This window comes from Alosa sapidissima, chromosome 1 (genome assembly GCF_018492685.1).
Source record: "Alosa sapidissima isolate fAloSap1 chromosome 1, fAloSap1.pri, whole genome shotgun sequence".
In the NCBI taxonomy this organism is placed as follows: Eukaryota; Metazoa; Chordata; class Actinopteri; order Clupeiformes; family Clupeidae; genus Alosa; species Alosa sapidissima.
The window spans coordinates 17,111,064-17,136,312 of record NC_055957.1 but is presented as its reverse complement, the minus strand read 5'-3'; the positions used below and the strand labels follow the sequence as shown (position 1 = coordinate 17,136,312).

Genomic DNA, 25,249 nt, shown 5'->3' with positions numbered 1-25,249 from the left:
TGGTGTGACTGTCCCAAGCTCATTTCACAAAATTTGCTTTTAATAAAACCAATAAATATATTTCCCCCTATATATTAATACAACAAATGTCTACTTGTAAGTCTGCTTTTTTTAAAAGTCCAGGCAAAATATTTTGAATCAGCCCTGAACAAAAAGATTTTGTCCCAAAAATCGATATCATGCGCTGTGACCCTAAATAGTGTTTTTTGTTGTCTTTATCACTACAAGGTATTGCAACAATTTAATCTGATTATAGTGTAGGATATGTTTTAAATATCTGAATACATTTTTGAATTTGTCTTTTAACAGATACAAAGAGAATAAAATGAAAGAGGAACTACAAACATTCAGATTGAAGCCCACCATCGAGAAGAGGAAAAATTCAGGGAACACGTGCAATACAACGTTTGGTGGCATTCTGTTTTACACAGTTGTAACAGTGTAACTCAGTACACATTTTTTGCATTAACAGATTGTTATGTGGTGTGATTTATCATATGGCGTGACACCATTTTATGTGACATCAACAGATTATGAAAATAAAAAGGCTTTTTGGAACTAAATCATACAAAACTCAATGGAACAGATGGGAAATGGGATCAACAAAAGTCACAAGCATTTTATTTCTATTATATCAAGGTATGTCAAAATGAATATGAAGTTTACTGAAACATTGAGGACATATGCCTTCCTTTGTGTACTGATAAAGAAAATACTTTAAAATGTAATAAAACTGCACAAGTAATGAATGAATTACGTAATGACAAGATTATGATACATTGACTCACATAAAAATATATATCCCATTATTATTTTACATACAATGATTTTCATATCACACCATATGACAATTTTAGTCACTAACACAATAAATTAGTGAATTAATATAAATTCTAATACAAAATCTGAAAGGCCATACACATTTTTGGGAATGGGAAAGTCGGTACAACAGGACTAAGTGATTTACATGCCTAATATCCGATTTTTCCTTTCAAAAACTTTTTTCCGGCCTATAACGTCAACCACCCATTAGCTCTGAGGTTGGTAACTGGAGGAGGGGGTGGAGGGTTGGGTAGAGTCTGGAAAGTGGAGATTAATTTCCGAGTCTTGGTGGCATTCTGGGTCTCTAAATATTTTCTTAGCAGAAGTTCCACTGGATGAGAAAGTAGAACCACTGGAAGCTTAAAAGATCGGTTGATGATGTGGACCAGAAAGTCTCGACTTGACTTACCTCTAAAGTGTCATGGTCTGTGAGCTGCTGGTCAGAGGGTGTGTGGTCTGGAGGATGGCTCGCCCAGTTCCTGGTGTTGCCACAGCCCCAGCACTGCTGTACCACGTGGAAGAGGAGTCCCTTGCGTTCCGTAGCAACGCTGCAGGCATCACTGCAGCATTTGAGGCACTTCTGGAACAGCTGTAGCAGACTAGCAACGTTCACGACGACACCCGCCATCAGGCCCTTCCTTCAACAAGAAAAGCAGTGAGTGAGTGATGAAATTGCTGGTTCTGCACACTAGTATGAATGGCTAGTTCTGCACACTAGTATAAAATGCTATTTTCCACATTAGATTAAAAAGAACAGTTTTTCGACAACAAATTCTCTATTGCAATGTATTACCTTTTCAATCAGATATACAATCCAGACACATTTTGTGTGCAGATACTCTGAAGACTTCTGCACAGTTTAGAAATCAATACTTTGTATAATAATTTAATGCAGTGGTTCTCTCAATGCATATGGTATTCAGAGAAAAAAATCAACCAACCCAGCTAGCACATAGTAGGGATGCAACAATATGTGCTACATTATCGAACTGGGGTGCGTTTCCCAAAACCATAGTTGCTAACCTGTACGCAACTTAGTTGGTATAGCATTGCATAGCGGTTTTGAGAAACGCACTCCTGAACGATACACCCCCTAACGGTTCAATACACAGACGTGAATCACAATAATTTGGTAGGCCTACATCTGTTTTTTATAACTACTGCACACCCTACACTTCCTGAGAACCAGTACATGGGCCCAATCACCTCTGCAATAAGTCAACTGAAAGAATCTTACAACAAAGAAATAGGACAGTAAGGTACAATAAATAATTTGTGCACACAGCGATCAGATTATATAATAATCAAGCAAATCGCAAGCACTTTAATTCAACACTGGCACTTTAACAAGGAATTGAGACCTACCATCCAGTTAATCATTCCTAGGTACTTCTTTAATGTTTCTTTTAAATCGTTAACATTTTAAAACACAAAATCTGAGCATTGGATACAGCCAGGTTGAAAATTATGTTTTCATTGTGTTTACATATTAGATGAGAAAATAATTACAGAGGGATTTATGGATATCGACTTTTGTTATTCTGAAAATCATAATATGCTGTCAATAGTCTTAAAATCAATTTTTGGGCATAAAATGTTATAAATATGATATAAATCAGGCTAGGAATAATATATCAACAAACCCCTCTACATATAGTTAAGAATAAGAAAATGTGGTGTATGTAAGTGCGTCTGAAGTGGAGATTTTGTGCTGAGAGGAAAATCATTTTGAGAAAACAGCCTTGAAACTAGTGCTGTCACGATACCAAAATTATTGTTTCAATACTGTCAAGAATTGCAGATTTTTTAAATTTGATTTAAATCCCACCTCCCACCACCTTGACGTCATCAGTAATATTGAATATAGTGTGATCGTTCACACCAGTGGCCATCCTAGATTCAGCTTGACCCTCCACACACACACAGAAAATGATGGCTTATGTCATATGTTTAATATATTTTGGAATTCATATATAAGTGTATATTTTGGTAATAATGTTTAGTTTTTTATAATCTGCATAATTACTAGTAGCTAAAAATATTTAGTCATTTGAATACTGATTTTAAAACTATTACACTTAGGCATATCTTTAAACATAGATCTCAATACAAATTTCAAGTTTTTGCCTGAAATTGCACTGTGCCTATTTACAAGGGCATTGTTCCCACCTCTTTTTGGGCCTACCATCAAATGTTGGACCTCTATAGAAAGCTGAGAACCTGTAGTTTTCGTAGTAACAGTCAAAATACTGTCAATACAGTCAAAAACAGAGTTACAGAGGCTAGAATATAGTTTTTTCTTTCTGCCGGATTACAAGCATCTCTGAACTGAACACATTTCAGCCCTCTGGGTCACTTGATATCCCTTAGAAACACAACTGAGCCCTAGCATTAGGTCTTGTGAGGCTGTGTGCAAAAGTAGATCAATATAGAATGAAAATATGAGTGCTTTAGACCATTATTTGCCAAGGTATGCTCATGTGTTTTGTAAAATGCCTATGGACTCCCCATAGGACTTTTTGTTATCCAAAATGCATACTGACACTCAAATGCTTACTGCACATGAACCCCTTTGTGTAGAAGCATAATCCTGGTCTCAAATGAAAGGTAACACTTTGAGGTTTCTTGTGGACTATTTAGATTGTATGTCAGGTGTTCTGATATAGACTGACTACACACAATATGGAATAATTACAAAAAAGTCTCTATTTTTGCATTTACTTTGTTGGTTCAATGAGTGTGTATAAGATAAACTATACATCTGTACAACTAATATTGGATATTGGATGATTCAATTTCTACCGTCCCGCCGGTGATATATGAAAACTAACTGGTTAATGTGGTGTGTATTGGCATTGGTGGTGTGTGTAATTGAGTGCCTGTCACTTTAACAAATATGTGAGGGTAATTAGCCTTCAGTTTCACAGTTTTAGGCTAGTGAAATTTTTTGGATAGTGCATAACAAGGATGTGTGGATGCAATTTGTTTTGCTTTCTGTGTTATTAGATAAAATACATGTTCAAAAAACTAACAACTCGAAGAAAATCTTTCTGTGATCATAGAAGAGATGGGTGTCTTGCAATGTTCATTTATGATTTTAGTGAGCACTATACGAACATGACCTGAGCTAGCAGGATAGTTAGTAAGGAGCTCTTTCCAGATGTAAAAGTTAGCCAAGGTTGCATAGCCCATTTCTGACATTAAACCCAACAGTAAGCCTAAATGACCTAAATCCCATAGCATAGGTAGGTTAGCAACACAGACTTGTACACAGAGATGTAAGTGAGCAAATCAACTTAATATTAGGCTATTATTATGTCTTGCTGCTTATGGCACGGCACGACAGCTAATCACATGTGTGTGAGGAGAAAAGACGCGCAGGCTAGGGAATGGACTAAAGCATGCCTTGAGCATACGCCTGTTACTTCAAAAGAACATGGCCATTCTTAAAAGTATTGATACTAATAAAATAATATAGTCTAGTAAAGTATAGTGTCATTTTTAATTTCAGGGTATCGCGATTCTTTTGTAGTATCGTTGCACCGTGCAACACTACCTGAAACACAGCCAATGAGACTCTCACCTTTGAACTTTCGCGATTGGTTGCTGATACAAAGGAAGCGTCGGATATGTTTCGGATCGCAGTAGTGCATGCAAGGTTAGAGTGCTAACTTTTGGTGAATTTAGGAGAAATATATAGGCATGAGTAATGTATAAATCAGACTTTTTTGTTGTAGTAGTGCAGGGGTGGGCAAACTTTTTGGCTCAAGGGCCACATTGGGTTTTGAAAATTGGCCAGCGGGCCGCACAACCCCCCCCCAACGGCACACGCATAAAAAAAATACATTTAATGTATAATGCAATAATTTAGTATGAAAAGTATTTGTTTTAAAATATTAATTGCTTAAAAATACTGCTAATTTTATGCTGTTTAACAAATGTATAAATTGTGCACTGTCGCTTTAATTCACGTTTATTTCTCAATGATCTTCTGCCTGCTCCGCTATGGCTAGTGCTGTACCTACGGCTGGGCCCTCTCACAGTTTTTAAATGGTCAGTAGTGGGAACTACTGTTGCCTTCATGATTTCCTTTTAAAACTTTCTTATAAGAAGGAGATATCAATTATCAACAATCACAAGCCAGCTGGAACCTGCGGCTCTCTCTACCTCTCGTGAGTGCAGACGCGTTCCAAATTAAATGGATTGCATAATGTTCACGTTAGATCTGCTGCAAAGGAGATAACTAAGAGTTAACTTAGTTTAACATGATGTTATCTCTATTTAACATGATGTTTTGACAATGACATTGTAAACATTATCTAAGGAGAGTGAAAAGCAGTTTGCAGTAAAGCTAACCAACGTCGTCTCTATCGCAGGAAAAAAATAGCGAGCAGCCTGATAACTAAATGAAATGCTCGGCGGGCCGGTTGAAAGTGCTTGGCGGGCCGGATCCGGCCCGCGGGCCGCAGTTTGCCCACCCCTGTAGTAGTGTGGCAAAATACATGCTAAGGAAGCAAACTAGCCCAAAATCTCGAAATTAGCCAGTGGATGAAAATGCGATGTTTTTACCTGCCGTGACTCGCCTTAAACTGGACTTTCTGTATTAAAATACCGAAACTGTACCGTTATCGTGGCCAAAAAATGTGATACATACCGAACCGTGGTCACCGTGTACTGTTGCATCCCTAGCACGTAGGAAGAGCTTCTTTTTGGATCTGCAGGGTCAGAAAGGTAAGTTATAACAATTCTTATCAACTGATATATTTCCACTGGTAGAATGTTATCTGTGAACCATGTTAAAAGAAATTTAGCAAGAAAAGCTTATAAATGTGCACAAAGTTCAAGTTTATTAATATAGCACATTATCATACAAAATGTCATTCAATGTGCTTAAAAGAAACAAAAATAAAAAGATTAACAGTAATTAATACAATAAAATAATTACATAGATCAAGGGGGAAATAAGACTGAATGAATAGGAGGTAAAATAGAAATAAATAAATAAAAAATAAACCTAAAAACTAATCAATGAAAAAAATGAAAAGTTTTTAGTTTCTTTTTAAAACTCTAGTGTTGGGGAAAATCTAATATCTATTGGAAGCTGATTCCAGCGCTGTGTGGCATAATAGCTAAATGCCATTTCTCTTTCTCTTGCCCTCGTTTGGTTTTAACCCTGGGGATTACTAATTGACAGGTTCCAGTAGATCTAAGCTCCCTACCTAAGTGTATATTGGGGAAGCATTACAGAAAAATATTTGGGGCCAAGTCCATTCAGTGACTTATATACTAGGGGTAGAACCTTGAAATCAATTCTGAAATTAACTGAGAGCCAATGTAAAGATTTAAGAATGGGTGTAATATGATCTCTCTTTTTAGTCTTGGTTAACAGTCTAGCAGCAGCGTTTTGAATTAATTTAATCTGTCTAATGGACTGCTTGGGGAGGCCAGTTAGGAGACTATTACAATAATCTACCCTACAGGATATGAAAGCATGAATAAGCTTTTCTAAATCCTGTCTAGAAACAAAATCTCTGATCTTAGCTATGTTTCTGAGATGCCAGAATGCTGATTTAGTCATGCTTTTGATGTGATCATTCATAGTCAGGTCTCCATCTAAGATGACTCCTAAGTTTCTTACTGGAGTCCTAGTTGTAAGTGCTTTAGATTCTAAGTAAGCACCTATTTGTACTCTATCCTCTTTGTTGGTGACAATGCAAGGTAGACCTGTGTGTCATCTGCATAGCTATGATATGCAATCTTGTACTCTTGAAATATTTCACCAAGGGGGGGCATGTACAAGTTAAATAAGAGTGGCCCAAGAATGGATCCCTGTGGCACCCCATATGGCATAGTATGTTTCTCAGATACATAGGTACCAATAGAAACAAAATACTCTCTGTGAGACTTAAACCATCTAAGGCAGGGGTGGGCAAACTTTTTGGCTCAAGGGCCACATTGGGTTTTGAAAATTGGCCGGCGGGCCGCCAATTTTCAAAAATATAGCCTATAATTTAGTATGAAAAGTATTTCTTTTAAAATATGAATTGCTTAAAAATACTGCTAATTTTATGCTGTTTAACAAATGTATAAATTGTGCACTGTCGCTTTAAGACAGTCGCTTTAATTCACGTTTATTTCTCAATGATCTTCTGCCTCCTCCGCTATGGCTAGTGCTGTACCTACGGCTGGGCCCTCTCACAGTTTTTAAATGGTCAGTAGTGGGAACTACTGTTGCCTTCATGATTTCCTTTTAAAAGTTTCTTATAAGGAGATATCAATTATCAACAATGACAAGCCAGCTGGAACCTACGGCTCTCTCTCCCTCTCGTGAGTGCAGACGCATTCCCAATCAGAGCCATATAAAGGTACCTTTATATGGCTCTGTTCCCAATTAAATGGATCGCATAATGTTCACGTTAGATCTGCTGCAAAGGAGATAACTAAGAGTTAACTTAGTTTAACATGATGTTATCTCTATTTAACATGATGTTTTGACATTGACATTGCAAACGTTCTCTAAGGAGAGTGAAAAGCAGTTTGCAGTAAGGCTAACCAACGTCGTCTCTATCGCAGGAAAAAAATAGCGAGCAGCCTGATAACCAAATGAAATGCTCGGCGGGCCGGATGAAAATGCTCGGCGGGCCGGATCCGGCCCGCGGGCCGCAGTTTGCCCACCCCTGATCTAAGGACAGTATCAGAAAGCCCTACATAGCATTCTTGTCGGTTGAGAAGTAATGATCACATGATCAACGGTATCGAAAGCTGCACTAAGGTCTAACATTACCAGGACAGTTGTTTTACCTGAATCTGTATTCAGGCGGATATCATTTAATACCTTTACAAGTGCAGTTTCGGTACTGTGGTGTTGGCGAAAGCCTGATTGTGGTTGATCATAGATGCCATTTTTATTTAAATAGTTATTGACTTGGTTGAATACAACTTTCTCAATAACTTTGCCTATAAAGGGAAGGTTTGAGATGGGCCTGTAGTTGTTAAGCACGGTTTCTTTCTATCAAGGTTTCTTTTTTTTACGAGGGGTTTGATAACTGCAGTCTTAAGAGAGGCTGGGAAAATGCCTGAAATAAGAGAGCCATTCACAATCTTTAGAAGCTCAAATGCCACACAATCAAAGAGGCTTTTAAAGAAGCTTGTGGGCAAGGTGTCAAGACAGTTACTTAATGATGAGCTGAATCACTGTTTTTTCAAGAGTTTTTCTATCAATGGCAGTAAATTTAGATAAAGAGGCTACATGTGTATTTGACGATTTAACCAAGACATTACATAAGCAGGTGGAGCTAATGTTTTTTCTAATATTTTCAATTTTGTTTTGGAAGAAGGAAGCAAACACTGCATTTATCAGATGACATAAACTCTTGAGGTAGATGTACTGGAGGATTTGTTCTTATACAGTAAACTTATCAACAGTGGCAAACAGTGCACAGGAGTTGTTAATGTTCTTGTTAATGATGTTAGAGAAATAACATTGTCTAGCCTTTCTTAACTCATAGTTGTAAGATTGAAGTTTGCCTTTGAATATATTATTGTCAACCTGAAGCTTGCTCTTTCTCCATTTACGCTCAGCTTTCCTACATTCACTTTTCTGAGTCGCTACTGCTGTGGTATACCTCCATGGTGCTTTACATTTCCTGGGGACTTTTTTAAGCTTGGTAGGTGCTACAGAGTCAAATATCCTGAGAACATTGTCGTTAAACACACTTAGATGGTCCTCCACACCCTGAGTTGTTATGCAAATACAAACAATTGTTCACAAATCTTTTGGAGAAACAAACTAGGAAAAAATATTTTGCCTCACTTCCTGATTCTTTCAAAGTGATGTTTTTTGGAGGGTGCAACAGGAAGTCCATATCATCGCCAAGGGAGATGTGTGTGACTGCAGGAGTCTGAATGGCTGGAACAAAAAAACACACACATGTGAAACCAGAGGGTCAGAGGACTGGAATGCAGACGCAAGGTAAACACAATGAACTCTCATCGCCAAAAGGTTATAAGGTGGCAACAACGCATCCATCTCTCGGTGTTGCATGATGTTAAGGATGCACCACATGGTAGTAAGGCCTTAGGCTACTTTCAAGTGCTATGATCATATCTGACATGGCTGTACATTGCAACATATTTACAAGAAAAAAAATCAGTCTGTGCCAGTGTTGTAGTACTCGAGTCCAGGACTCATGAGCTAAATTTAGAGACTCGTGACTTGACTTGGACTTGAGCACTGAATAACTCGAACTTGGGCTCGGACTTGTACATTCAGACCATTCAGACTCGGAAATTGAGACAGACTCGACTTTTTTTGTAATGTCATTAGCAGTGTTTCCCCTACAGTGTATTTAACAGCGGCGCAGTGCCGCCGCTGGATTTTCAGCGCCGCTGCAACATAATATCACGAGATTCACTTAACACACTGTAAAAGCACAACGGCCAACGTCATCTAGAAATTGTTTTCTGAAAGTCTTGAGTAAGTTAAGTGCATCAAATCAGCACTTAGCCTCTCATTATTCAGGACATATATGCGGCATGATGTGTCAGGTGATTACAAGCCCAAAGACAAGTCTGCAGCCCATATGGCTAGCCTACGTTCTGAACACAGTTACATTGTTTAGCTATCCGACTGATGGGGTCTTGCTCCGCCACAGTGTAGCCTATGGTGTCATCGTTCACTTGTAGGTTACACAATAAATAGCCTACTTATAGGCCTGGTGACAATACAAAATGATATTAGGTATATTTCATCACGAAGCTGTTTGTATGCCGTGAATTGGCTTGTAGCCTATGCCATATGTTAAGCTTGAGCAATTCCTCTGATCCAAAGCCTGCTTTGACACATTGACACTAATGTGAAACATGCATCCTCCTCTCCTAGCCTACATCAAATAAAAGAAACCAATTCATAATTACCGAAATTAATTTAACATGGGGGGAAAAAAGTTTGTTGCGATTTAGCCTACTGTTGTGATGCGGTTCTTTCTGCTGATTGGATTTACGTCCGGTGTCGTCAACTCTGAGAACTCTTGCTCCGGCTGACAATTTTATCCAGAGTGCTGATTTCCCAAAGATGAGCCTCCATCAACATTCAACGACAAATTATTAAAACGTAAGTAATGCAATAGAGTAAACCAATGTGCTACAAGGTGTATGGTCTTAACGTTAATTGTAGCCTAGACTTGTAGCGTAGGGCTACATGTAATGTTTGCATGGGAAAGCTAGGCGAACACAGTCTAGGCCTGTTTAAACTTTCTGATAGTTAAAGGAAATATGAGCATATGTTGGCATATACGTATAGCCTAAATTCTGTCCACTTAGCTATAATAGGCTATCACAAACAGACCTTTTCTACGTTTGCGGCATTAGACATAGGAGCCTACATTCTCTTATCAGAAAGACGTGTTCTCATAACTTCAGCGTTCTCTTGACGGTGAGACGAACGGTCGCACCTCAATCAAGTAGCCTAGATCCTTTTCGAGTTAATTGTGAGTGAGTTGTATGGTAACTGTGGGAGTGATGTAGAAGAAAAGTGAGTATTTACTTTTTTATACGTGGGTTTGTTGTTTTGGGACTGAGAAATAGACTACAAGGAGAGCATCTGGCTACGTGCATGCGTGTCAGCATTAATGGCCCCCCAACAATTCAATTCAATTACCAAAGAGCCTTAGAGATGTTCTTTGAAAAGCCCAGAAAAATTAAGTGCTCACAGATTGGGTGTGGCCTTTGCCATTAAGACAAATTTAAATAAATTGTAAATAATCTTTTTCTGGGTTGTGCCATTTCATTGTTCTTCTATCATTTTTAACCAATAATGTAAAAGAAAGCTGAAAATGTCCACAAAAGAAACAGGAAGGTATGATTATTAAAAAAAAAAAAAAAATGCGCAACCCCCCCCCCCCCCCCCAAAGTAATAGCACCGCTGCTGGAAAAAATTCTAGGGGAAACACTGATTAGGCTATAATTGTAATATGTCATTCGAATATTATTTGGTGTATGATTTTAATATCTAAATTATTTTTAATATTAATATTAGTGCAATGGAATGTTACTGCTTCCTGTCATAAATCACACGTCACGCCATGTTTCTACAATAACGTTAATTTTAATGGCGCCAAATGCCTGGAGGACACATGAATGCCCTGAAGATTGTCCGTTTCGCATTTAAGGATTTCACCTGCATTGCAAAATGCTCCATATGTCACAGAACAATTAAGGAGACAGCAGAGACTACCTCAAATTTTAATCGACATCTGTCAAAACTGAATCTAGAAAAGTAAGTGACATGCTATGTTAAGTTAACGTTAACTGCTATTATGGTTGGCTAGCTAGTTAAGTAAGGGATAATGGACGACGAGGTGGTAAAACTGAGTTTGAATTACTGGTAAAACTGGGATAATGGACGACGAGGTGGTAAACCTGAGTTTGAATTACTGGTAAAACTGAGTTTGAATTACTCAGAGAAGTAATTCAAAAGAATGGACAAGGGTTGAGGCCAGAGCCGCTTGTTGAAGCGATGTACGTTACGTTGATGCCTGCTCAGAAGGAAATAACATTCGCTACCTATCACAGTAATTGCTACAAGTGTTCCATTACCTATATCTGCTGATGGAAAACCATCCAGCGTGGTAGAAAAAATGCGCATTAACAGGCAGGGACATTATTTTAATTTGCGGCTAACAGTGAGCAGATAAGCGCAGAGAGCCATTCTCACCCTTTTCCCTTACGGTGTGTTTCCACACACCGAAATTTCGTGTCGCTTTCATTAAGGTTGAATGGAGACGAAATTCGCCCTGGTTGGGCGAAATGAAATCGAATCGCCGAGGCAGGCGAAACAAAGTTGGCCAAAGTTTAACTTTATTTAAATGAGGACCATTCGAGAACCAATCAGGTCCGCGTCTTTGTGTTTGGAGGCGGGAGTTACAAAAAAGTCTGACCAAGATGGCGGAGACTACCTGAGCTGTAACACGAAAATTTGTATGTGATTAAAATGTTTCTACACGAACATTGGCACTTGTATCAACACGAATTGTGGTTTATATGCCACACGAACTTAGTCAGAGCACATACACCACTAAATAGACCACTATATATGTTAGTTTAAGCACTCGATCTTTTTAGCTAGCTGACAGGCGAAATGCTAGTATTTTAGGACATTGGATTGCATTGTAAACCTAGCTAGACAGCTAGGCTACATGCTGCAACACAGGTATGAAATATATTATGTCTTATTGGCCTTGTTGTTTCTATGAACATGAATTGTTGTTTATAGGCAACATCAACTTAGTCGAGAATTAGCTCGTTCGAATTAGCTGAATAGCCTAATTAGCTCGCTTGCCACCACTGGCTAGACACTGCAGTCAAAAGGTTAGCGGTCACGCCCCCGAGGCGAAATTTCGCTGTTGCGAGGTGTTTCGCTGTGTGGAAACCCACCGTTACTCTTTAAGATGTTAAATAGGGTTGGGTATCGTTTGGGTTTTATCCGATACCGGTGCTAAATCGATACTTTTAAAACGGTGCCGGTGCCTGAACCGGTCTTTGTTTTAAAAATGTTTTAAATTAAAATGGTCTAAAGCATGAATTGCCTTTTTTTATTGATTTGAATTATACAAATTTGAACATGAAATTGAACTGTTATATTCAATTCACTATCAATATCTCATTGCTCCTACGAATAATACATTTAAATGTTAAAACAGCTTGCCATGCATGCACACTCTGCTTTCAAGTTTACCCAGTGTAGGCGGTTTGCCATAAGGTATGTTAAAACCGCTTGCCATAAAACTGGCAGGTCATGGACAACGGCATTTGCAAGGAAGCAAATCTAACAGGGACTCTACTTTCCAGTTAATTCAGTGTATTCCCAAATGCTTCAAGAAATTTCATGTCTTAATCCATAACACGCAGTAGTTTTGAACATGTTAGGCTACATGTCGGTGTTGAAGTGTTTAGATTCCCAGCGCTAGCCTAGTAGACATTTTAACAGCAACTATGGCTAGCGCTAACACCAGTCAGCTGATTTTAATTAGCGATAACGTACGGAGATGGTTTCGTAGCCTCTTTGACAGCTCAGTGACATCAGGTATGTAACCTACATATTTATGTTTTTGCCAGCTTACTTTTAACATTATCTTCATATTCATTGTGATGCTATATGGGCCTCATGCACATGAAAGATTAATAGCCTATGCTATTATGTTGTTTAACACACCGTGAAATAAAGTTTTCACCTTACAACTTTGCTGATAACATTTCAAATAAATGTCAGTTAGCACATTAGCAAGGATATTGTGTAACGTATAGGCTAGCCTACTGTTGATGTTGTTTCATTGCCTTTTGCTTGTGTGTAGTTAGGCCCACTGCTAGATTTTGACAAGAGCTCGCAATATCGCTTTAAAGTAAGCTACTTGGGCTCACGCAAGCTGTCAAACACTGTCCACTCGCCTATGTGGTGCACCCCTCTGGTCTATACATCCAGTGTTTATCATGTTAGCTAACTGTATCTGGATGTGTTGCTATCAGAGCAAGACGTTAAGATGTTAGAGATGGCGCATGACATGCAGTGATGCCTCGAAAAAAGAAAAAAAAAAACGCTATTTAAGCACCGAAATGAGGCACCGAAATCCATGTTGTTATTTGATGCAGTTACTACCGTTTGCGTCGGCACCGGTGCCATATTAGAACCGTGTTTCGGTGCCCAACCCTAATGTTAAATGAACTGTATGTGAACTATTTTAAATTTGAAATTAGGAACTGTGATTGTGAATTTATTCAATTTAATCTGTATGAAGTGAACTTTAGGTTTGAATTTTGAGATTAAATAAACCAACTCCGGCTATGGTTATGCCCTGTTGGTCAAAGCCTAAATCCTACATTGGGCTGTCTTGTCACATTCTCCCCATTGTCCAGCTGAGCTACAATATGGGCAAATAAATACATTAATGATGATAGGCCTATAATATTCTTGTTGATATTAAAGTTTAAAGCTGTTTGGCATCAGGAGCTAAAGTTAATCCTATCTTCCCATATAGGTTCCAAGAATACCAGGCTTCCTCCACGGTCACAATCTGCTACCTCGACCACCATTAAATCATTCTTTGGTGGACAGCAGAAAATCTACGACCTGAAACATCCACGTCAAAAGCCTATAAGTGATGCCCTTGTCAAAGACCTAATAATTAAATGTGGCTTGCCCCTCTCCATCGTTGACCATCAGGACTTCAGGCACTTTATTCATGTCATTGACTCTCTGTATGTGCCAGTAGCAAGGTCCACTATTACCCCTGTGACCATTCCAGGCATGGTGAAAGCCAAAAAGGAGCTAATTAAGAGCCGGCTGGCAGAAGTTTCCAGGGTCTCTGTAACTACAGACATATGGAGTGACAGGAAGATGAGGTCATTTCTTGGGGTGACCACTCACACAGTGACACAGTGACTCAACAGATGAAACAACCAATGAAATTAGCCTTCAATCCTATCTTCTCGCCTGTGAGCAAGTGCATTGGAAACACTCAGGCGAAAACATTGCCATGCTGTTTGAATCCTGTGTTGAGAAGTACCCGATTAAAGGCAAGATAATGTTTGTAATAACAGATAATGTGTCAAACATGAGGAAAGCCTTCCAGACCAGCTTTCCCCGAGAGGATCCCTGTGATGCTGAAGTTGAAGATCCCATCACACATGGGCGTAGAATTGCGTGGGGTCCGCAGGACGTGTCCACACCAATATCAAAAAAAGATGCCCTACGAAGTTTCCTTTCACAAATGCGTTCTTTGTAGCATCCGTGCTAGACCCCACTTTCGGTTTCCAGTGGCTGGAACATGATGTGCAACCGGACTGTCTCAGCAAAAAACGTTTGAAGAATGACATCAAAGGTGAGAATTCTTTTTGTTAGCAGTTCACAACAGCCAAGTGTAACGATTTCAGTGATGGAATGTTATTATAACTTAAGGTGTTACAATAAAGCCCATGATATTCAGTAACGTACTTGTAAATAGTGTTCTGCCCTTTTCATTACAGAGTACATAAAGGCAGAGGGTGACGACCAAGTGCCACCAACAGCAGATGCAGACACTGGATTAGAGGAAAGTGATGCAACAGTGACAGAGTCTCCTCCTGAAAAGCAGCCAAGACTGTTCTCCCACTACAGGAAGACTCTCCCTTCTGCCGAGAAGCCTTCTGTGCAGCCTAAACTGACTGCATACCTCCACTTGATTACAGAGGAGAACATTACCTCAATCTCATCTCAATACCTCAAGTTTTGGCAACAAAACAAATACAAATTCGGTGTAGACAGACGCTGGCACACTCGCAACTTCTTTTCTTACTTACTTAACAACCACTTAACTTAAACTTCGTTAATATTTCTTTTTTAGTTTTACCTTAGTGGTTACTTTCTGCACGTTTTTAGTTTAGGTTTAGTAGAGGGTAGTTATTTAGTTGACCCGGAAGACTCACATCTTAAGTTGCCTGTTTTGCGAACTGTGCGTCGGGCACGGGAGTTAAACATCCCAGTAAGTAAGCATGAGGCCTTCTTTTGTGTTTCCTTTTTCTGTCCTTTTGTAACCACCCAGGCTTTTCTGTTTGTTAACGGGGTTTTTTTTTGCAATATGTTATAATCATATTCGTCAATATAGTGAACAAAGGAAAATATTAAAATATGATTTCCACCGCAAACCTGTTATCACTCTTTTATGTTGTGTAATCCAATTTGCCTGAAATTATTGGTTGGATTTCGTAACACCTGCCCTCTTTCAGATTGCAACAAAGGTGTTCTCCATCCCTGCCTCCAGTGTGCCCATTGAAAAAGTATTCAGTCAAGATGGCATTTTAATGAGGCCTCATCGGGCAAGGTTGGGTAGTGGCATGGTGTCGAACCTGATGTACTTGAAATGCAACATGTCTGTATAACATGATTATGCATGCGAGATATGCATTTTTGTGTGTTGTGTTTTCTGAAGTTAAGTATAAGTAAAAGATAATTGGAAGCAAATACTGGTGTGGCAGACTTCTTTGACTTATATTGTTAGGCCTGTTCCTTGGCCCAGCACCAAGGTTGATGTGTGTGCTTTACTTTAGTCTTACAATGTTTTTATAAGTTTAACATCATCTGTGCTTAGCATTCACCATTGGACCACGTCTCCCTGGAGCCAGGAATATCGTACAACGAATATCGTACAATGAATTAATTATATTAATTATATTAATATAATTAATTGTTTTGTATTATTATTAGGAGTGTAGTCATGAGCATACGCATAGCCACAGGCAGGCCTGGACGGGCCTAGGCCCGTCTACTTGTCAGTCTTGCCTGTCCAATTAGAGGGCTTTCCTTCGTTATGCTTCGTTTATGAAGGTAAAATATATATGAAAGTTCATAGTGGCCGCCATTAGCACGCGCCTATGAGCTGCGGCACCACAGTTTAAGTTTAAAAACATGTAGGCTGTGTTTACTTTAGTGCGGAACTCGGACTCGACTTGATCAATAAGGACTCGACTTGGATCAATAGTGACTCGACTCGGACTTGACTCGGATGAGTAGTGGACTCGACTTGGAATCTTTTTTTAATGAATGAGTGAACCATGCTAAAGTTGACTAAGAAGAAGAATAAAACAAATCATCTTTTGGAAATTGATCTTAATGCCTTGATTAAAAATGATGAAAAAATCCAACCTTTAAAGGGACAGTGTGGAACCCATTGATAAATGTGGTCTTATTCATGTTTAATTACCACCACCACCACCAATTCGAAGCATGCCTATGGACTTAGAAATCGGCATACATATACATAGCTCCATCTACTTGCACCATTTTAAAATAACGGTGACCAGCTAGGGACATTTGTGAAATACAGCGCCGTCTTTGACATGCAAAGAAAAACTTTCTTGGATTCATCTGCTGAATTTCCCTACATTCAGTGATGTAAGTTATGAACCCATTTTCTACAACCTACATGTCTTCCTAACATTCCGACATTTGGCATTGCATTTTCCAAAGAAACAAATAAAGAGAAAAAACATGTTTGTGATCTGTCACTGTCTCAGCAAAGCTCTTGTGCACAGCCACCTGTTCAAAGGCTCTACCCAGAGACAGTTGATAAACTAACCTACCATAGTTTTGCTAGAACTAGCAGACTACCACAACATTGCTGAATGCATGTTATTTCAGGTTAGTTTGCAACAATGTACAAGTTTAACCAAAGTCCTTAGCTGCTACTAGGGCTGTCACTTTTGTGAAAAAATCCCGTTCGATTTTTGAGACATAAGTGTTCATTGAATCGATTTTCTATGTCTAAAGACGTTTCCATTTTCAACTCCAAATATAGGCCAATCCACGGACAACTACCAGGCATTAGGACGAACGTAAAGAGGGTGCTTGAAGAAGCACAAGCCAGCAATATTTCTGATGATTTATTTTCTGATGATTTATTGGCGTGTTTAGTGTTTAGTGCACAATGACAAACAGGAGTGCAACATTCCCGAAAAACAATAAGCAGAGTAGACTGCCATAACATCAGTGAAAAGCATTACTGCAGGCTTCAACGTGGCTCTTTATACTGATGCTACAGGCTTTGTGGCTGGTGCTACACATCACTTCACTGTGTAGCACTGGTGCTACGTGCAAAAAAGGTTAACATACAGCCCTGTCTGAGATGAGCAAACAGACATTAAGACAGGCTGCACTTCAAACATGTACTTTTCCTGTTTTGTACTTCAAAAATGCATTCTACTCAACTGAATGTACAGTGCTTCCACTGGAGTAGCAGGTAATTTCTTATTGTCTTGGTGACCCCATACCTTTGCTGCGTACATGGAGAAGAGTGCCTTTGGACAACTGAGTTCCAACTGATCTCTGTGTCACACTGGCAGTCCACATTCCAATATCACACTGGCAGTCCACATTCCGTGTTTGTGGTGAATACCCCTGCACCTAGTGTTGGAAACAAGACTTCATGTAAGACAAGACTCTTGTCATTGCTAGAGTTTGTATGAAAGCATTGCACATAAACCATTGGCTGACAGTCTTGTCCCCTACCCATTCCCATACCTTGCTCCGATCATCCATAAAGAGTGATGGCAGGGCATCAGCCTTGAGCGTTAAGATGGCAGCCACACCGGACTGTTTCTGCTGCCAGTTCGTGAAGCAGTCAGGAGTGAAGTGGACGCTGCACACTGTGCTCGAAGAATTCACTGGATGCTTCAGTCTGCCGTCAAGAAGAGCCATCCACTGCTGCAGAGTTGATGGGTCTTTAGGGAAACTCAGGAGTTCTTCAGTTCTGTTGCAACCTTGGATGATACATATTTCTGACACCTTGGAGTCTGTATCCTGTAAGATGAAGGCACCGCACATTTTACACAAGGGTCATTCAAGATTCAAGAGATTTATGTGTCACTTGCACAAACAGAAACAAAAAGCAGTGAAATGAGGGACCGTGACAGCAACTCCCCCCTGTGCAAAGGGAAAAAAACTGTAAAAAAAGTAGAAGAGCAAGAAATAAAATAAAAATAATAAGTAAAGCACACATTTCACAAACCGAAATCACATTTTCCTTATTAAAGGCGTCAATGAGAGAACAACACAGTCTTTACTACATGATTTTGGTTTAGAAAGTGAAAGTAGGCCTATGTGCTCCGTGTCTGAAGCTGTCTGTGAGCACGTCCACTATCGATTACATGCCTTAAATGGAGAACACATCCATGTTCCCTCACATCTCATGACCACTCTATGTAATCCTTCTGTGTTTGCAAAATTCCTGACAGTTCCTGATCGCTAAACTTTTGTTTTTCTTTTCCTGACGGTTAGCAGTTGATGTAGGGCCCGTACACACGAGGCTGGTGTTTTTGAAACCGGTAAAAAAAATGTTAAGGGTTAGGCCTTGCATTCACACGAGGCTGGCATTTTAGGAGGCTGTAACCAATCTTTTTTGTAACCCGGTTCCCAAGTGGATTTTTTTGAATCCGGTTAACTTTTGCTGTGTGGACAGTGTAGCCGGCAATTTTGATGATGACATAGCCCTACCCCTCAACTCAGCCACCGCACTCGACCTGACACTCTGCTTGTCAGAACAAACCAAACCATTTGTTGGTCATATTAAAATGTTTTTCTTTCCCCAACATGATTTATGTGCAGGCGGTATCAGCCTTTTGTGGCTAAGTTGAAAGAACACTGTTAGCTTAACTTAGTTAGCTTACTACAACTTATGACTTAACGCATTTTAATGTTTTCTCCAGTGTAACCTCCAGTGTAACTTGCTCTATACCAGACCTAGTGCAGAACGTAAAAGCATGTCCACATATAAAGCAATCACATGCCTAGAAAATCATCTTTATTAGTTTAACAGTTGAATTGAAAACTGAATTGTCTGTAGTCTCCTTATTTCACGCCACTGCTTTTGTTTTGTCTTCTACGCAAATTAGTCTTTGCACCCTATATCTACGTTCTGCACTGTCACAGTGGCATCCACTAGCCAGGCATATGCACTACAGCACTTCAAGTCGCTTTCACCTATGTGTGTGGATGAGGTTTTTTTTACCGCTATCGTTAAAGGAGTGAAAGCACAAAAAAAAAAATACCCATTGGTTGTGTGGACGTGGCCGTAGAAGCATAATTTGACTTGGTCCTGCTGTGAGAGAGAGATAGAGAGAGAGCACCTGCAAAGTGATTCTGTGCGCGTATATTAGGGCTGTAACGACGATACACCAACCTCACGATTCGGTTTGTATCACGATTTTTGACCCACGGTTCAATACGAATCTCGATTTTTCTTTTTTTTTGGGGGGGGGGCTAGACATTTTATTAAATAACATTTTAATAGCCTCCCTTAGAACACCAGAAGATTACAATATATCTTTTATTTTATGGGTCATTCTACGAAACCGGTGCCTTTTGCGTCCGGTCCATTTCATGAGCTCTCAACAATGTAAAAATGTGTCAAAATGTATTTCAAAGGATCAAACCTGTTAATTTAAGTGTTATGAATTACATAATGCATATTTCAATGTCATTGTAAATATAAATCCTACACTTTTTAGTCATCTTTACCAAGGACATGGCCAATTTCCCCATGTCCGGAAAGTCACATATGGAATTCGCACCTAATATATTAATTAGAACATTTCATTTTTTAACCAAATTTTCATTAATGTCATGATTAAAAATATGCTCTTGATACTATACTATATGTTTTTATAAAATAAAAGTATGATTTCCCATACAAAAATCATGATTTATGCTCGTCCCGTAGTTTTTCATACCACCCCATAACGCTTACATGTTCTGGCTATTACAAAGACACTGTTTCTTTAAGTGACATCACAGACAGCAGATGACATCACTCAAACCCTTGCAGGAGCCAAGGTCTCAAGCAGGCAAGTTCCCACACAATTTGATATGATTTATTTGCTCTTTTTGGTAGTTAGATAGGGTCCGTTAAGCTTAACCTTACCACCCCATAACGTATAATAGATAGGGAAACTGTTAAATTAGGGGGGTTTTTTCAACTGTAATGTAAAGTGAAGGAAATTTTAAACTGAATGGTATATTTGCTATCTTAGCTAGTCAATTACAGTGCTAGCTGCAGTCATTCTGAGGTGAAATTTACCACCCCGTAACATACCACCCCATAACACTTTGTATCGTTATGGGGTGGTAAGGGGAATGTAGAGGGGGTGATAAGGGGAATGTAGAGTGGTTGTCATTGCCATTTAGATTACACAATTCATAAAAATTATATTTATATATAGTTTTACATACTGTGATGACTGGGGGAAACCTCTGTTCTTTCTGCAGTGAGCCCTTAGCAATTAGTCATAGCAACCAGCTAATCTGTTGAATGCTGGTTCATCAGTATGCATTGGTCACTGTTAATATTTTATGACTATATTGTATGCCAATGTTAGCCTACTTAGCCTCACTGTGGTGAGAAATAATTATTAACTAGTTGTGATGGACTTGTTGGGAAGGGCTAACTACAAGCAGAACGGAGGTTTCTGCGGTCATCACAGCAAATGAATGCATTTCAAAATGTGAGAGTACTTTTTTGTGTATCTAGTGACAACCCAGTCATGAACTCTCTCTCTCTCTCTCTCTCTCTCTCTCTGTCTCTGTCTCTCTCAACTTGGCACACACACCTAGTCAGTGTAAATAATTATGATAATTTTCATAATTTGCAGACAATCATGGCTCCAATGAACGACAGTGACTATTCTGTGCTCGCCGCAATGCTGATCCAGAGAGGAGGCAGCAGTATCTAGAGATGGAGCGGCAAAGATGGAGACGAGATGTCGAAAGAGGGAAGAAGTTAGGGGCAGCCGTGGCCTACTGGTTAGCGCTTCGGACTTGTAACCGGAGGGTTGCCGGTTCGAACCCCGACCGGTAGGCCACGGCTGAAGTGCCCTTGAGCAAGGCACCTAACCTCTCACTGCTCCCCGAGCGCCGCTGTTGTTGCAGGCAGCTCACTGCGCCGGGATTAATGTGTGCTTCACCGCAGTGTGTTTCACTAATTCACGGATTGGGATAAATGCAGAGACAAAATTTCCCTCACGGGATCAAAAGAGTATACTCATACTAAGTTGTTGATCAAAGATCTGAGTGAGAGGACCAACGACAGTTAAGGAAAAAGTGGAAGGAACAGAATGAGGCCCCGTCCATTTATTAGGGAAGTGCGGTGTAAATTTAAATGTTACTAACGAAGGTATTATAGCAATATTCTAAATGTGGCGACGGAATAGCCTAGAACTTGGGTAGGCCTAGCGTTCAGTAGCCTATGCACTTGCGGTGATAGCCAAAACTAATGTGAATCGCGGACTATCCTACAACCAAAGAAAGTAAAGCAGATTATTTGTACCTGCGTTAGCCAAATAAAGGACGGGACTGCACCCTTCACAAACCGTAAAAATGAAGTTTATTAGTTTTACAGTTGACTACAGTTGACAGTTCACTATCAGTCCACACAAACAATTCTGGTTTCCTTGCACTAGCCATTTTCGTCGTAGCGTATTCTGTCTGTTTGTATAGCCTACAGCATGCAAGCTTTGGTCAATTTCTGTAACAGAAACAGTGCCACCTCTAGGCCTGGGATATGAAGTAACGTGTTGAGTCGTGTTGAGATGGATCCGTTTGGACGCAAATATTCTTGATACGGTTCCAGGGAAGACAGAGGAAAAAAAGATCGGTTTGGTACGTGTGGACTAGCCCTGAAAGGAGAAAGCAGGCAAAGGCTAGCCTGGAAAATCCACACCCTGATAATCTAGAAAGATTAAGGGTCTGGCCACGAACAATCATGTAATGGCCCAACTCGAGGGGTGGCACCAAGCATGCATTTGAAAATATCACTGCACGCAATTGGATAACACCAGACCAATGTTTACTCTGAATGATTCCGGACTTTGACGCAATTGGTTTTCCAACGTTGCAGCGCTGTCGTCATTAGTTTAGCGCGCCTCTGGCCCGCCTATGTCAGATACGATTTGATTGGTTCCACGGGATGCAAGGGGAAAAAATAACGTGCATCATTGCTCATTGCCAGAGTGTCTCGCAGAGACAATTCCATTGTGCTCTTGCGAGAACTCTGGATTTCCAGGGTAGGCGAAGGCTAGAATGAAGGCTTTTGACACCCCTCCTGAGAGTACTTTATCTTTTTCAATGTACCCAATTTTATGATCATATTTCAAAAATGAATGTACTCAATCTTCTGAAATCTATCCATGTTGAATGTAGTATTTCATGACATAAATTTGCATTTTAAACTTCATATCAATAAATATGTTTATATATACTTTGGATCTTGCCTTATTACAACATTAACAGTCCACACATATGTCCAGAACTAATCAAATTATTGTTAAATTATGGAAACAAACAAAATTAACCACCCCGTAACAGGATTTACCACCCTGTAACATGACTTACCACCCCATAACATGTGTTTTTTTTTTTTTTTTTAATACTAGAGAGTGAGTGAAATAGCCCATAAATAAATGTTTGATCATAGTGTGATGAAGTGGGCCTATTTACACATGTAACTTTAATTTGACAATAGGGAGTAAAATAGCCAATATTGTTCAAAACACCAACCAATGGGCATGCGGAATTCACAGTTTGAAGATTAGAATCTAAATTCTGCAAATCTCCAATTAAAAAACAAACCTATAACTTTTAATATCAAATTAAGGACATTTTTATGACAGGAAAACATGAAATGTTCTGAATTCAATTTATGCATTATGTCTAAATGGAGCGCATCTTGTCCGTTACGGGGTGGTAAAAAAAAAGACACCTGGGCTACAATAAAAAGGAAAATATGAATAGGGATTTATGCCTGAGGTGGGAAAATGTTTTTTTATGCAGGTCATATATGTCTTATATCATGTGGATGTCTTAAAATATGGCTTGTCCTACATGATTTTTTAAAAAAATGTCAAAGTGAAAAGGCACCGGTTTCGTAGAATGACCCTTATATCCTTTATATTTTTCTGAATGACTGATATTTATGACAGCACACTTTATGCAGATTAGCCTATAGCCTAGGCTAAAATAGCCTACTATTTTTTATTACAACTCTACCTCTTTCATTCAGCTGTCTGGTTGAAGCCTGGAAATGTTGTAAACAAAGTAGCATAGTTGGCTATCTTAGCCTATCATAGTCTACTGATTGGACTGTTCAGTTTCCCCATGTGTGTTTAAGTTTCAAGATAATACTTGTTCTCCTTGGGACAGGCCCTTTTGGGAAACGTTGGTATTGAGATGATCAGTCAACTTCAATGCAAGAGTTTTAAACAAATATGTGCAGCAATGATGGCTAATGATGCTAAGCGGATTTAATAGTAATTTAGCTAGTCGTCTTCTATGCGTCCTTGCTTTCACGATTGTGAATGTTTTATTTAAGTCGCGCGTGTTCATTGAGCAGGAGAGGGAGGGAGAGTGAGTGAGCGAGAGAGAGCGGGGCAAGGAGAGGGGGTTTACTTTTATACTGTTTGGTAAAGTTGCACACATAGTCTACAATGACAGCAAGGAGAGGTATTATATTATTATTATTATTAGAAATTATTATTTATTTATTTGTATTTGGACAAGGTAGGCTTCCGATAAGTAAAGCGGGAGATGTGGGTTGCTTTTGCGGCCGCGTAAGCTGCAAAGCAGTGCGTGAAACACTAGAAAGGGTGTGTCGCGATTCTGCCTTTTCACACTGCGACACAGTATCGTGGATATGAATGTCGCGATTTCGGTTTCGAATCGTATATCGTTACAGCCCTAGCGTATATGTGTCTCTGCCGCCTAGTGCTGGCAACAACCCCTGAACAGGCTCAGAATCCCAGGACACACACCACAACACAGACAGATGTTTAAGAAAATGTACAAATCTTTATTACATACAGGTCAAAAGCATTCCACCCACACAGGTTTCGGGCAAGGGTTAATAGGTCAGCATTGGTCACACAGCACAGCTAGGATCTTAGAAACAAGTGAGTAGAACCACACCATCAGCTACCATGGGTTTCAGAACCCTAGTCACATCAAGACATCAAGCAGAGTACCACAGCAAATCTTGTTCACGGCACACAACCATTTGCACACGTGCACACTACGGATCCCCAGACCATTACCAGCAACTTAGCCTCCCAACCTCCCCCCAAGCCAGAACCCATTCATGCAGGCAGAAACATAACACACAAACAAACAAGTAAAAATGTCCGTTCGGTCAGGGCCCCTCCTGACCGAAACAAAAAAAACACAAAATCAAAATAAACTGAGTCTCACCCGGCCACTGTGCACCAAGTAGGCCGGGGAAAATTACAGTCTTTTATCCACTAGCACAGGACCTTTAGCTTGAAGCACAGCCAGTGGACTCTTATTTTGCCTTCACAGGGGATGGGGTTGGCGTGGGCACGCCGCCGCTTTCTTGGCGTGATGACGTCACCGTCCTGAGAACCCGGAAGCACTGCGCCACTCGACTCACTGCTGCTGACACGTTCCTTTAGATCGGTTTGAGAGCGCAGAATAGTCTTAACGATCATACGATCTCCAGTCCTCTCTCGTAGCCTCTTCCCTCTGCTAGACGCGGCCGGCAAGCTTCATCGATGACATGGATTGCAGGGCCGCGCAGGAACAGCGGCACCGTCTTAATGGCTGGATCAGTCGTCCGTCGTCCGTGCCTCGCTTGTCGCTCCCTCTTCCCCAGACTCCCGAATCACATACTGGTGAGCCCTTTTATTTCCCAGTCCATTACGAGCTCCACCAATCTGCATCGCAGCCATCCACTCTTCCGAGGGCCTACACCTGTATGTCATCCACCCCGTGGGCGGCGATCGTCCATCCTGGCCACCGATCACAAACAAAACAGCGGCAGACACAGACCAAAGACTGGCCATTACAGTACATTCCCCCCTCCCTCTACAACACAATATGTCCAGTATTCTTGTTTGCAGT

At 39.9% G+C, this 25,249-nt stretch overlaps 1 protein-coding gene and 1 long non-coding RNA gene across 4 annotated transcripts in view; one reads left to right on the top strand and one right to left on the bottom strand.

The window, feature by feature from the left end:
* Window positions 1-25,249, bottom strand: part of LOC121714928 (oocyte zinc finger protein XlCOF7.1-like) — a 43,565-nt gene that overhangs the window by 2,289 nt on the left and 16,027 nt on the right. For 2 of the 3 annotated variants that reach the window (XM_042100174.1, XM_042100155.1), the window contains exons 2-6: window positions 17,858-18,148; window positions 17,620-17,752; window positions 8,636-8,731; window positions 5,477-5,537; window positions 1,232-1,460 (exon numbers count right to left, since the gene is read on the bottom strand). In XM_042100174.1, the coding sequence (XP_041956108.1) occupies window positions 1,232-1,460; window positions 5,477-5,537; window positions 8,636-8,731; window positions 17,620-17,752; window positions 17,858-18,148 (810 nt within the window). The remainder of the gene's footprint in view (window positions 1-1,231; window positions 1,461-5,476; window positions 5,538-8,635; window positions 8,732-17,619; window positions 17,753-17,857; window positions 18,149-25,249) is intronic. The other variant, XM_042100165.1, reaches the window with a different exon arrangement.
* Window positions 10,899-15,800, top strand: LOC121714946. The gene is made up of 3 exons (XR_006033488.1): window positions 10,899-11,098; window positions 13,854-14,696; window positions 14,842-15,800. It is a non-coding gene; the product is annotated as an uncharacterized LOC121714946 (long non-coding RNA).